The sequence below is a fragment of the Canis aureus genome, chromosome 33 (genome assembly GCF_053574225.1).
Source record: "Canis aureus isolate CA01 chromosome 33, VMU_Caureus_v.1.0, whole genome shotgun sequence".
Lineage (NCBI taxonomy): Eukaryota > Metazoa > Chordata > Mammalia > Carnivora > Canidae > Canis > Canis aureus.
The window spans coordinates 27,455,580-27,470,622 of record NC_135643.1 but is presented as its reverse complement, the minus strand read 5'-3'; the positions used below and the strand labels follow the sequence as shown (position 1 = coordinate 27,470,622).

At 35.6% G+C, this 15,043-nt stretch overlaps 1 protein-coding gene across 1 annotated transcript; it reads left to right on the top strand.

Moving 5' to 3' along the window:
• The first annotated feature begins 357 nt into the window (after positions 1-357).
• On the top strand, positions 358-13,184 carry GIMD1 (GIMAP family P-loop NTPase domain containing 1). Its single transcript, XM_077882212.1, has 3 exons — positions 358-472; positions 1,754-2,148; positions 10,807-13,184. The coding sequence occupies exons 2-3, from the start codon at positions 1,756-1,758 to the stop codon at positions 11,065-11,067; spliced, it is 654 nt and encodes a 217-aa protein (XP_077738338.1). The 5' UTR covers positions 358-472; positions 1,754-1,755; the 3' UTR covers positions 11,068-13,184.
• The last annotated feature ends 1,859 nt before the right edge of the window (positions 13,185-15,043 follow it).

Below are 15,043 nucleotides of genomic sequence, written 5' to 3'. Positions count from 1 at the left end.
TCTATTTGTTGAAACTTTTGATGAAATAAATGAGGAACTTTCCATCATTCACAATGGAAAAAATTGTGACCATTGCTTTTGAATGTTTAGTTTGTGTTTAATAGTTGTCAATCTTGCATTTCTTTATGCTATAGATAAGTTGTTACCTATCAGCAATGCCTTAAAATAAACAATTTAATCTTAGAAATAAGGTTTCAGGAAGTACCCTGTTGAAATGACCAGGCTGTCAGGTGACACACACACACACACACAAAAAAAAAAAAAAAAAGAAAGAAAGTCAGTGCTGATTAAAGGAAGACAACTAATCATTTATAGAGAGGATTCTGGTAATAGATTAACTAAATAAAATGCATACAGTATCAGTCCCAGAGTGGTACGGTAATACTGTCAGAAGGTTAAAGTTCATACCAACGAACAACTATACTAGCTCCAGGAAAGTCTTGGTTGAAATGTATTTTGAAGATTGGAAAAGGTAGGTGACATACAGCAAGTATACTGGGATTCTGTGATTATAATTTTTTTAATCATGCATTTGCTTCAGGAGTAAAAAGAAATCTAAGTGACTGTGGTTCAGCTGACACAACTGAATGAGCTGGGTGAACTGGGGTCACCTTGAGGGACGCCAAAAATGAATGTCTCTTGTGTGGGAGTGTGAATTTCCTTCAAAATGTTCATATTAGAGTCTAAGGAGGTTGGGGTGAGGAATATTAGAGGAAAAGAAAGGCCAGAGGTACATAAAACTGAATAATAGAAGTACAAGTTATAAGCAGAAATAATAAATATGCAATTTTAATTAAATGTCCTTACTTCTGAATCAGCAGGTTGAGTTAATTTGGCAATTGGTCTATAGCTCTGCCTTACTGATCTAATGAAAATGATCAATGACCTTAAAACGCTTATGTTCTGCACAAAAGATTACCTCCAACTTAGGGGTGTTGTAAATGGAATAGATTCTCCTCCCTCCTAACTGAACTACACAATGTGTTGGGCTTTACTTCCTTTATTCAAAAGCCAATAAGTTACTATGATAGACCATGGAAATGATTTATTAATTATTTCATAACAGAAATTATAAGCAGTTCTCACTTTCATCAGAATGTTACCTGGTTGTAAAAAAAAATAGTAAACAAAAACAGAAATCTTCTTTAACAGTATGAATGTTTCATAGGAGACAAACAATCAGGAAGTCAAGAAAAATAATTTTTTGCAGATGCCACTTGTGTATTCCAGGGGTAGAGAGGTGGGGAGGAGGGGATGTTATTTAAAATGCAAGAAAGATCCATTATTTCCACTCTTCTGTTCCTACTTCTTCTCCAAGAATGATTGATTTTCAAATACTGCTGCTAGCCTTGTTAATGAATTTAGAAACGTCAGCACCCATTGCTAAACTGACTCACCTACCACACAGATGAGTTAACATATTTCTCCTAAACATGGTTTACATTATCTTCATGTAATTTGGGTTTTTTTTTTCCCTTCATTTTCCTGCAATTATTGCTTCCTCATTTCTTCCTTATCTGTATTTGACTTCTCTCTCTCTTCCCCCATTGTAAACTACCAATATTATTTCAATCTTCCACTGTCACTGCGGTGTCTACACTTTAGAGGAATGCCCCTCCATGCTTTAGTTACTATAAATGAGGGTTAAGTAAGCCAAAAATAGTACCTGGAGTACTCCAGGGCAAGTAAGAAACCTTACATTGGGTGAATATAGATGCCTAACTGCTTATCCTGAAACTTTGTTTACCCACAGACATGACAGACTCCAACAAGATGATCATCAACTTGGCCCTCTTTGGCATGACTCAGAGTGGAAAAAGTTCTGTTGGGAACATTCTGCTGGGAAGCTCTGACTTCCACAGCAGCTTTTCTCCATGTTCTGTGACCAAAGTTTGTTGTCTGGGTCGCAGTTGTCACCTCTGTGGCTTCATGCGTCGAGGGGGACAAGAGATAACCCTGCAGATTCAGGTGTTGGACACTCCAGGTTACCCACACAGCAAGTTGAATCAGGAGCATGTGAAACAGGAGGTCAAGCACGCCCTAGCACATCACTTCGGGCAAGAAGGTCTCCATCTTGCACTGCTGGTCCAGAGAGCAGACGTGCCATTTTGCGAACAAGAAGCATCTTCCTTAGTCCAGATGATTCAGGTAATACAAAAAGGCAGTTACACTAATGCCATTATTTCTATTTGGAGGACATTATCCTAATAGGAAAGAACTATGACAATCTGGTAAAAAGAGTAGTTTAGAACAAGTTTAAAACAAGTGCTGGTCACACAGAAATGGTAGAAATACTTGATTTTTCCCACCAAGAGTCATTTTTACAATTTCTTTTAGAGGAATTCAGTTAGTCATTTTACAACTAGATCATAGACCCTTCAGGCTCCCTCCCCACCCCAAAATAAGATGTTAGACTTCAGAGGTTAGCTAACCCCTGAATAAGTTGGTAAATGTGGTCTCCAGACTACCAGCATCAGAATCAACTGGGTTGTTGTTAAAAATGCATATTCATCTAAGCGCTAGTGAATCAGAATTTCAAGAATAGAGCCTGCATATCTGCATTTGCATAAATTTTCTGTATATATTTTTTAATGGTAAAGTTTAAGAACTACTAAAACTTGCACCCATTTAACATCAGGGGTAATCTCTTATAGTTCACCAACAAATGGGTATTCATTCATTCACTGATTCAGTCATTGCAAACTGTATCAGGTACTTATACAGAGCTTAATGATTGGTGAACAATATATGAGCCCTGCTCTCACATAGTCTAGAAGAGACAGATAAGTATAAGACAATGCATTAAGTACCAGAGTAATATAATATATGGCTTGGGGGAAAGAGGTTTCACTGTGACTTAAATCATGGTCAACATGTAGGGAAAATCTATGCTTTATTTATAGGAAAGAAATCGGGAATTTCAGATGCTCTGAGTGCCTCATCATCTTTAGGGTCAGCAACTGATCCACTGTAGGCAAGAAAAGACCACAGGGACTCAGCATGAATATGAATAACATATGCCACCTTTGCCTAGTGGTCCATCCATGTTTGTTTGTTCATTTATTATAAGTCACTAAGTTGGAAGCTTGTTCAGTCAGTATAGGTGAGGACCTGGGAATAGGGAGAGGTTCTGAGTATGGCTATAACTGGGGGATGGAGGGAGTAATACTTGCATATGATATATACACATATATAAGCCAGGTCCATGTATATAACCAACAATTCGTAGAAACTGCTCATTGAGTTGCTCCATTCTACTCAATCTCTTGATTCTCTAGTCTGCGGTCATGCAAATATAACTGTTGGATTTGACTAGTATTACTCAGTAGCCTCATTAAGTCACCAAGATAAGAGAACTCATCACTACTAGAAGCTCCACATGTGAACTATAGGGAGAATAGACAGCAGACATTTCTCACTCAAGAATTTGCTACTCTTCCTTTGGCCTAGTCTATGATCACTTCGATGTAGGATCTATTACACTTAGAAATATAGTATACTTAGATTCAAAGAAATATCTTTTCCCTTTAACTAGAAAAGGCATACGATTGTTCTAAGTGACAGACATACTTTTTTTCAGTAACTGTGCATGTTTCTAAAAATGAAAAAAAAAAAGCCATATGTGAAATCACAACAAACTAGCGGAAAAAATTAGGGTGACAAAGAGTATAAAAGCTAATCCTCATCATCCAACTCCTGAAAAATCAAGGACATACTAAACAAAAGTAGAGAAGATGATTGCAATTAAGAAACAATACGGAATCTAAGCAACCCTACAAACCTCCCCCAAATTATTAAAGTCTGAACTTCAAACAACATTTCTGGTAGAAATCAAGTGAGGGGAAACCTATTGCCATTTCATCAGTGTAATTTTTAAACAAGTTTTAAAATTAATTTAAAGATGCTATTAAATAAACATTTAATTTAACATGTAGATGGATATAAGTCTGCAAATTCAGTAAATGCACAAATATTTCTCAAAAACTAACCTGACTCTATATGTCTCTAAATTTTTATCTATGCTGGTCCTTTGCTTAGCCGAAAAGGGTTTTTAAAAGACATACATTTTAAAATATATTTCTTTTCCAGTTTTAGGATATAGAACTCTATTGTAATCCCCTTTTTTTATAAAAGTGAATTTGATTCAGACATATCTCTGATCTTTTTAAAAGGTATCTGGCATACAACTGCCTTCTTCTTTTACCACTGCCTTCCTTAATTCAGTGTCCAGTTCATGACTTAAAGGCAGAGTGAAGATGGGCTAGAGTAAAACTCAGATCCAGAATTTTTTTTTCTAAAATAAATATCTTTTCCCTCTCAGGAAAACTCAGCAGCCAAGATTTAGTAAGCTTCAGAGGGGCCCATGACCCCTGGGAAGAACTGCAGTCCTATTCTGGGCTTCCATCATAATTTTTGGTTGAAGATCGCCTATGCACAAGCTGGCTGTTTATGACCTTCTTCCTGAAGGTGCTTCAGTTACTGGTGGTAGCCATCTGGATATGCTCACAGATTGGGAGCAGCTGCAGAATGTCTGAATATTCAACAGGACCAACAGCTGTTAGGAAGGAGCAAAGAGTTGTTAAGGTCCTCTGGTTCCAGACACACCCTGGCTTTCTTTTTCTTCCTGGCTGATGCAAAATGGGGAATGGGGAATGGAATATTAGCCTTCTCCTTTTTCCTTTCCTCCTTTCTAGGGGCACTGATGCCTGTCATGGAAGGAGTCTACAAGGCCAACGTCAGAGAAGTGACCTCTTCTTTCCTGTACCTCCCTGTGGTCTCTTTAAATCTCTTTTTTATTTGTGCTCTAATATTTTTTAGAGGGGCTATTGGTTGCCAGCTATAACAAATGAAACATTTTCCTAAATGATCCCTTTTTCTTTATTTGTGTTAGGCCTTCATAATTTATAGCAAAATGGTAGAGAACTCAGTGAGTTATCTCCCTCAAATTGGGAAATAAATGGAATGATTCATCTACAGATTATCTGAGTATCATTTGAATGTTATTTAAAAATCCACATATAATGAACAGAGAAGACAAAATAGTCACCTTAAAGAAAAGTGCTAGCAAGCAGCCGAAGTGCACTAGGAATTGAATCCAGGAATTGACTAAAGTCCAAATTCTTTCCACTATCATAGTATCCTGTATTATTACTATACATAATAAAGCCTCAAGCATGTATTTTTTATTTGGAATGAATAACTCAAATATTGATGTTATAGGTGGGTGTGTATACAAAAGGCTCAGAAAGGCCAGTGCAAAGCCTGAAAATACTTAACAAAGATAATGGGCTTAGTTGTTGGACAGAATTTAGTTGAAAAATAAGCCTTCTTATAATTCTAGGTATGTGACTATAAATGTTAGTAATTTCTTGGCTTCAGTTCCTCACTTACAAAATGAGGATAATTTTACCTATGTTAAAGAGTTTTAAGGGTTATGTTTAATGAATGTAATGTGCTTGGCATTGTGCCTGACTTAATAGTAGGTTCACAGAAAATTATTATCATTGTTACGATTTTTATTGTTATTGTCACTACGCAGATTGTGATGAGCACCTATTCAAATGGATTACTAGATATGAGCAATCTACTGTAGAGGTTAAGAGCATGGGTTCTAGAGTAAGTTACACTTGTGTTCAAGCTCCTAATTAGTTACTTACTTGTTTTGTGACCTTGGGCAAGTAACTTCTCTAAATTTCAATCCCTTCATTGGTAAAATTGGGACAGATAACAGTATCTACTTGACTGTTTTTTTTTCAGAACTAATTTCATATTAACCTAACAGTAAATTAATTCAGACATTAGCACAGACAAGTACACACTAAATGTCAGCTATGGTCATTATAATTTTATTGTTTGTGTTTGTCTTATGCTAAAATTAGGACATTTTATTTGTAGCCTTCTTCGGGATTATCTTGATAGGCTTCAGAAGAAAATCAGAGCGAAATTAAATTTACAAAGCCCTGATGTATAAGAACTTCCTGATTTAGAAAACAAACTGGGAGGAAAATTCACTGGCTTAGTTAAGGTTAAAATGAAAAGCTCCAATTTAGTGGGAAGGAGATGGTCCTGACAGTTAGGGGACCTCTGTTATAGGCCCAGGCCTGCCAACAATCAGCTGTGCAGCTTTGGCCATTTAACATCACATGCCCACAATATCTTCATCTGTAAAATAAGACCATTTGGACAGAAGATCTCTAAGGTTGAATGTTCACTGAATCTGATCTAACAAGGTCTTATCATTCAGCTCTCTGAGATGGAAATGTGGTGTTTAAGTGGGATGAGAGTAAGGGAATAGTATGAAATATAAAGAATGGTCCTTATTGTCCTCCTGTTCCATGATAATTTTTTTCTCAGTTGATGTAATAGTTGGCTTTTTAAAAAATTCCCCCTAAAAAGTCCAGATGCTATGATTTCATCAACCACAAACAAATGGGGCAGGGCTGGTGAGGTCCTGGGAAAATGAACATAATTCCTGGAAAACAAAGTTTATATCCTAACTAGTTGTCCCAAAAGGACTAGATGGACTCATACCCATTAGCACTCTGAAACCAAACAATTCATGATTGATTATAAAATTTCCATCTACCTTAGTACTATATTTAAATTATTAACACCAGATAACTTACATTAAACTTATCTTGCTCTTGGATTTTTATGTGAGGTATCAATCAACTGTGATTATCCTTTCTCTGGGTCCACAGAGAACATGTTTGGCCACTAACACAATGACTATACACCAAGCGACACTACTTTCAAATAGTCAACTATTTTCCAGCCAAAAATCAATCTAAAGATTATAAGCTAAATCAACCATTCTCTTCTATTTTTGGCAGTAATTCAAAAGTGCAATTTCTCTCACAGTTTAGGACATGAGCATCCTTTCATAAATAATTACCAACATGTAAAAGCTTCCCAGTGGCTGAACACATGGAGTTGTAAGTGGTGTTGAGCTTACAAATCTATTTTCCTTAGGTGGCTTAACTCATTTTTCCTGAATGCTATTTATTATAGTTTAAAGTATAGGAAATGTCTAGTGGAGACAAAAAGGGAATGTGTTACTGTTACAACCCCAAAAAACAGGAACTAAAGACACGGTGTAAAAGTTACACCATTGAATGCAATAAGTACTAATCTAGCAAGAGAAGAATTCTATAATATATAACTCCAGAAGGGATCACTTGGGCCAAACAGTTTATTTAGCGTGAATTTTTATTATGGTGATGTTTTAAAAATATTTAGTGACAAATGTGGTTCATGCATCAACCAATACCTAAGGTATAGGCCTGGGGTAGCACTCAAGAGGTTAAAGGTAATGTCTATTTATTAACTTACAGTACACATTTCAATATTATGACAATCAAAATAAACACATCAATAATGTATTCAGAATATCAGAACTGGCTCTAAATTTGAGAAATTTTCAGAGACAAGAATGTTCAAGGATCAATAGTTTCACTTTATAGAAGTAAAGTCCCAATACTATACAATCCCCAATAAGGCTTAATCACTCTCTTTACTTGTGTAGGTCTTCACTGCCTGATACCTCTCTTGTTGATTCCTATGCTAGAGGCATTATAGAGGCATAGCTAGAAACCTCTCCTGACTCTTCCCTTTACCCTCACTTTCCACTCCCACCCCAAACGGGGCCAAATGTCTGCCTCTATAGCACCAGTATATTTTCTATCACAACACCTACAATTACAATGAATTGAAAGTATTTTCCTCCCTGTCTGTCCCTCCTCCTCAGTTTTCAGTTAGTACCAAAAAATCTCCACTGGACATAAGCAGAAAAGTGAATATCATGGTCCACTCTGTGTCCCTGGAACAAAATAACCCTCAATAAATATTTGCAGGAGGAATAAATCACCAAGAATTCTTTTAAAAATTCAAATTCCTACGTTCTATTCCTAAATATTCTGATGCCTTTTTAGCAAGCATCCCAAGTGGTTCTGATGTAAATAACCCAGGAATCTTTTTATTCTCAGAATCTAAATTTAGCACTTCATTAAATTTTCAACTATTTACATTAATTTGTAGGGTTGCCATAACAAGGCTGTACTACCTGGGTGGCTTTTAAGCAACAGAAATTTATTCTCTCTCAGTTCTGAAATGAATGTTAGCAGGGTCAGTTCCTTCTGCGGGCTGTTTAGTGAAGAATCTATCTAAGGGTTATGTCTTTGGCTTATGGACGATTGTCTTTATGTTTACATGGCATTTTCCCTGTATTCATATCTTTGTCCAAATTTCTCTGTTTTATAAGAACACCAATCATATTGCATTAGTGGCCTTAACTTGACTTGACTAATTACATTGGCAACAACCCTACTGCTAAATTAAGTCACATTGTGAGGTACTAGAGGTTAGGATTTCAACGTATGAACTTGGGGGGATATACAATTCAAACCATAATACCAGTTTATTCTGTGACTCTCTGATCTCCTCTCAAGAAATATGTTCAACATACTGAATATGACAAATTTTGCTATGTCATACTAGCTAAAATGTTGACATTACATATATACTTAGATTTACATAAGAGCTATTTTCCCTAAAAGGAGGGTTAATTATAATTTTGCTAATTTGTGTTTTGAAGGCACATAAAAATATATCAATTAAAGTACCTTTTTAAAAATTCTTTTGTAAAGGTTAGAATCTGTTAAAAATAATTATTCATTTAATGTACTGATCTTGAAACTTCAGATTTTTTTCAGGTAGGGCACTTTTAGGAGAACCAGAAATTTACAATTATTCTATGGTGTGGACAAATTTTAAACAGATATGAGGGAAAATTTTAGACTTACTCACTGATAAAGTCTTTTTGAATGCAAAAGAAAAAGTGCAGACTACCTGCAAATCCATGAGAATGAACTATAAGACAAGAGAAATTTTATAGGTAAATTTTGTGTCCCAAGGATCAAACTTCAAAACTAAAGATTTAAAACAAATAAATAAAACCTTCTGTTTGAGATGACAGTGAGGGCCCAAATTCCAAATTAATCCAACCAATATCTGCTGAGAGTTTACAATGTGTTAGAGGCTTTGATTGATATAGAAAGACATAGACTCTGCCTTCCAAAAGCTTATAGTCAAGTTAGAGTAAACGTATAAATAAATAGTACTGGTAAGTGACAGATTGTATTAGGAATTATAATTGGTAACCATGGTCTCAAGATGTTTAAATATATTGTCCTACAGTTGCTGTATTTTCATATTATTTACATGTTTTGATTCTTCCTCTCTCTCTATTCATTTTCAGTTTTTCAGTCTTATAAATACCAATCCTATACTTCTTACATACATTGAAAATAGTAATAGAAATAGAAATAGAAAACTGACTTTCAATTTTTAAAGATTATTTTTAAACCAGTTTGTACTGATATCCCTTTACAGATTTGTATCCAACCTCTCTATGCATCAGTTTCTCTGTATCATACTGGAGAGAACACTAGTATCTCCCCCAAAGCATTATGTTGACTTTCAAAAGGAATAAAGCATTTCACTTGCCCAGAATAATATCTAGCACTAAATATTAGTTGTCCTCCTTTCTTTCTTCTGATTACTAGAGGTCCTGGGTATTTCTTGTTATGTTTATTCATAAGTATTTTATATTTTTCTGAAGGATCAAAAATAAACAAACCCTCAAACCCTGTATTTGAGATGATGATGAGGGTCAAAATTCCATAGTGCTATTATAAACAGCTAGCACCTTTGAAAATATTTTGGTAATGAAAATATCTGGAATGAAAGGAATGTCATTTTACTTTCACAATGTAATGATTTCATATAACTTTGGAAATATTTTTAAAAATTAAATGGTTATTTCTAGATACCTTTCATATTGTGTGAACAATTTGCCACATGCTGTTACTTCCACTTTATATCAGCTTATTTTCACTAATCAAACAAGAGTTTATTACATAACCAACTTCCACATATTACTAAACAAAGGAACACGAGTCTTCAATGTTTTGCAACCACATTAGAGGAAGTTATCTGATAAACTGGCATTGATTCTAGGCATGTGAAGTAAAGAAGATGCGAATCACAGTAATATAGTCATTCCAAATCACTAAATGTAACTTGATCTTAGCTTTTTCATTACATGTCATCTGATTAATCAATAGATTGTAGCCAAATCCTTAGAAGGTACTTTTAGTTACAATAATAACACAACATTCCTACAAAAAAGGATATGACAACGCCCTTAGCCAAAGTCCTTTGATTTAAAGGAATTGTGGTTCTAACAGCTTCAGGTTGGCAGGTAAATATGTATTATTACTGACTGTTGTAAGTGAAATTGTATCACATGCAGCATTAATAATATGCAGTCCTGAAATTGTGTATATGTAAAGTATAAAAGCAAAATAAAATGGAGAAATAAAGCCTTTTAAAATTTTATTATTTTTATTATTTTTATTTTTTTAAATCTTATTATTTATTCATGAGAGATACAGGAGAGAGGCAGAGGCTTAGGCAGAGGGAGAAGCAGGCTTCATGCAGGGAACCCAATATGGGACTCGATCTTGGGACTCCAAGGATCACGCCCTGAGCCGAAGGCAGGCGCTCAACCGCTGAGCCATCCAAGGTCCCTAAAGCCTTTTTTAAAAAAACAAAATCCACCCAGCTCTCTCCATTTACTTATATTAGTTGACCCCATCTTCACTTCCCATTACATATATCAGATTTTAGTAACATAATGACATCCAGATCTGTTGACTGTCTATATTGAACCATAATAACTCCTTTGCTTGTGTTTGAGGAATATAGGCCAAGGCAAATAGCCATTTAACATCTTCTCTCTTTCAGGAACTTCTGGGACATGCTTGGAAGAATTACACTGCCATTCTTTTCACCCATGCAGAAAAAATAGAAGAGGCTGGGTTCAGTGAAGATGAATACTTGCATGAGGCCCCTGAAACACTGCTAACGGTGCTAAATTCTATTCAGTGCAGATATATTTTCCAGTATAAAAAAGAAAATTCATTTAATGAACAAAGATTAAAAATGTTAGAAAGAATCATGGGATTTATAAAAGAAAATTGTTACCAAGTTCTTACCTTTAAATAAAATTTAGATAAAAGGAAAAGAGCTTTGGGTTTTAGAGTCAGAAACCTTGTTTTAAACAGCTTTGTTAGAATGGATGAGGACTGTCAGAATTCCCACAGGCTACTGGTAAGAGTGTACATTTGTATAGGCAGTTTTGGACAACTGTTTTGCAGTTAAGAAGAATATAAAATAATCAAGACCTCTAATGCAAATCCTATGACACAGCAATTGCCTTCCCTTTAAGTATATATTCAGCAGAAATGTGTATATTTCTGCACTAAAAGACATGTATGTACAAGAATACTCATAGCAGTACTTTTGCTAATAGCTAAATAGCTTTTAGAAATTATCCAAATGTCCATTAACAGTAAAGTGGATAAGCAAATTGAGGTATATTTACACAATGGAGTATTATACAATAATGAGAATGAGCGAACTACAACTGCAAGGAACGATATCAATGAACTGCCCTAACAAAAAGTTTAAAGAAGCCAGACATAAAAGAGTATATATTATATGGTTCCATTTGTATAGAGTCCAAAAACAGTCAAAACTGATGTAATATAAACTACTCTGATGTTAGAAGTGTTGGAAATCTGGAAAGGTCACTCTTGGGAGGGGATAATAAGCATGCACTGGGCAGCTTCTGAGATTCTGGTAACATTTTGGTTTTGACCTGGAGGCTGGTTTCAGTGTGTTAACTTTGTGAAAATTCAACAACAAACACTTCTGATTCATAAACTGTTTAGTATATCTTTTTTATCTAAATAAAAGTAAAATGAATAAATTATTATCTATATTTTTAAAACTTCCTCCACTGCTTACTTGATACTAGATGAGGAAAACTAATCCTGTGAAATCCTCATCTGGAATATATACTTGATAGTTACCGTAATGATTAAACAACTTGGCTCATGGTAGATGCTCAATAAATGTTAACTTTCTTTTCTGCCATCTTATGATCTGTGGTTCCTATTTAGGGTTGGAAATGTAGGTAAAGATTCACAGCCAAGCCTTACAGCAGAAATAAGGGTAACAATTTTAATAACCAAATATGAATAAGCCTTGGCTGAAGAAGCAGCTTCTCTACCTTGAAGGTTAGTCACTGGCTTTGTAGAGAGCTCCAGGATGGTATCCAAGACAGCAGGTAGGATGGAAGGAAGATAATTCTAGTTAACTCTAATAACCAAGACTACCACGAAATCAAAATTGGATCACCCTCATGTTTAACATTTGTACATGAGCTTTAGAACTTATAAAATTCTTTCACTAGGATAGTTCCCAATTTACAAACAGCTTGGTTTCATATTTTTTAAGTGTGCAATACACTGTATTTCATATTAGAAACAGAATTATAGCTGGTGATTATTCTGCTAGGCTTTCAAAAGCCTACTTAATGCTTAATTTTACCTGAACTCCAGCACAAATGGTATTAGAAAGCCTATATAACCAACATTTATAAAATGCTTCTATGAGAAAGCATAATTCAAATTCCAACTTGAAACCATATCCCTCTTCATTTCTCTGCAGTGCCCCTTCTATCATGGGTCCAGGATTGTAAAGTGAAAGCTTCAACAATGGGACTCATTTAAGAACCAAACAGGAATTGACACTTCTCCAGGGGTTGGTCACTTGGTGACAAAGAATGAGATTTGAGGCTCAGGAGTTAAAATTGAAGTGAGTGCTGAAGAGAGGGGAAAATGCAGGTTTTAAGTCCTTCATATTCTTCACTCATGTGATATCAGTTAATTCTTCTAGAATATAAATACTAGTTTCAAGAAAGATAAGTTGTGCAGAACATTAAGGGTTCAAGATCTCCAAGACTGGCCTGGTGTTAATGATTAATAGAGGAAAGGTGCCTCCAGTTTCAAAAAGGAAGACTTCTGTGATGTTGACCTGAATTACTTATTTTTATTATATATATTTGCACATATATATCTATTTAAATAACTCCCTAAATGTGATATTACATACTTGACTTTATTTTAGTAGTTATATTTTGCTTTTTTGATTTGCCTTTACCGCTCTCCTCCTTCCATCTCTCCTCTTCATGCACATCAGCCAATTAGAGAGACTCATGTCAACAGAGCATGATATGCACCGTTCCTATTTTCTGTAAGTCCAAGTAATTGCATACAGAGTACATATATATATATAAACATATGGAGGACTTTTGCCTATTTTTATGTATTTATTTATTTTATTTGGGGTGGGGAGGAAGAATCGAGAATCTTAAGGAGGCTACAAGTGCAGCACAGAGCCTGATGCAAGGCTCCATCTCACGACCTTGAGATCACAGTTTGAGCCTAAATCAAGAGCTGGACGCTTAACGGACTAAGCCACCCAGATGCTCTGACTTTGGTCTTTTTAAAAAACATTTTCATATTTTACTCACTACAGCATCTTTTTCACTTAATACCACCTCATAAAAACCCCTCCAACATAAAATGTAGCTTAAATTCACCTTTTTTAACACTTCGGTGTATTTTTAACAATTTGTGCAACTACTTCTCTATTGATGTGCCACCCAGCGTCATGCTCTAACAACTATTCCTGTATATGTATTTTTTTAATTAATTAATTTATTTATGATAGTCACAGAGAGAGAGAGAGGCAGAGACACAGGCAGAGGGAGAAGCAGGCTCCATGCACCGGGAGCCCAACGTGGGACTCCATCCCGGGTCTCCAGGATCGCGCCCTGGGCCAAAGGCAGGCGCCAAACCGCTGTGCCACCCAGGGATCCCCCTGTATATATATTTTTATATAATGCTGACTTTTTCCCTGTAAGTTAAATCCCCAAGAGTGGAGTTTCTGGGTTGAAGTGTATGTACAATTTAATTTCAATATATCTTACCCATTTTCTTTTCGTAGTACAAGAAATTTTATTTTCACCAATGTTTGAGTACTCTTTTCCTAAATTCTTGCCATCTACCCTGTTATCTTAAATACCTACTGCTAACACTCATTTGATAAAGCAAAAATCATCTTAATTTGCATTTTCCAGAGTTATCTCTAGAAATGTTACTCATTTAGATTTGGTCATCTACGAATTGCCTCTTCACACTCTGTCCTTTTTATCAGTTTTCTATTGGATTACTTCTTACAATGATTCTTTACTTGACCAAAACTTTAGTTAGGCTTAAACTTCTAGCCCCACCTATGCACTTCCTGATAAAATCTAGTCTCCACAAGAACCCTGGTAAGTTAGTTTAACCAGAACCCTCCACTCACAGTATGTGATCAGGTTCCTAATCCTCCAGCCAAGTGACCCCTGATCCTCACTCTCCTCCTTGGCTGTAAATAACCACTTTCCTGTGCTACATTTGGAGTTGAGCCCAGTCTCTGTCCTAACTCTAAAATCCTACTGCAGTAGTCCTTTTACCTGAATGAAGTCTCCCTTACCTTTTTTTTTTTTTTTTTAAGATTTTATTTATTCATGAGGGACACAGAGAGAGACAGAGGCAGAGACATAGGCAGAGGGAGAAGCAGACTCCCTGTGGGGAACCTGATGTGGGACTTGATCCCAGGACGGTGGGATTCATGACCTCATGACCTGAGCCATAGGCAGAGGCTCAATCACTGAGCCACCCAGGTGCTCCTCCCTTACCACCACCTTTAACAAGTGTCACTGAATTTTTTTTAACACTGTGCTTGGCAAAATAGAGGAGCTCTATGTATGCTATAGATATCAGTCTTCCATCTGTCTCTTATGTTGCTATTCTTTTTCAATTCTATTATCTATCCCTTAATTTTGTTTATGAGAACTTTTGCCAAACTAAATTTGTGAATTTTCTTATACTCATATATTTCTATGTTCATGAAACAAGATATGGTTTTAGTTTCACTTCCTTCCAGATGAGAAGCCAATTATATCTTCTCTTTTTATTAAATAATTCACCCTTTTCCTACTGAAGACTCACCCATGCAAGTATCCAGGGTGTTTCTCCATCTTCCTTTAATTATTTTATATTACTGTATTTCTTGCATTTTTCTTTTC

Coding starts and splice junctions, on each gene's coding strand:
- GIMD1 (XM_077882212.1), top strand. CDS start 1,756: ATGACAGACTCCAACAAGATGATCATCAACTTGGCCCTCTTTGGCATG. Junction 2,149..10,806: donor CCTTAGTCCAGATGATTCAG/GTAATACAAAAA, acceptor TCTCTCTTTCAG/GAACTTCTGGGACATGCTTG.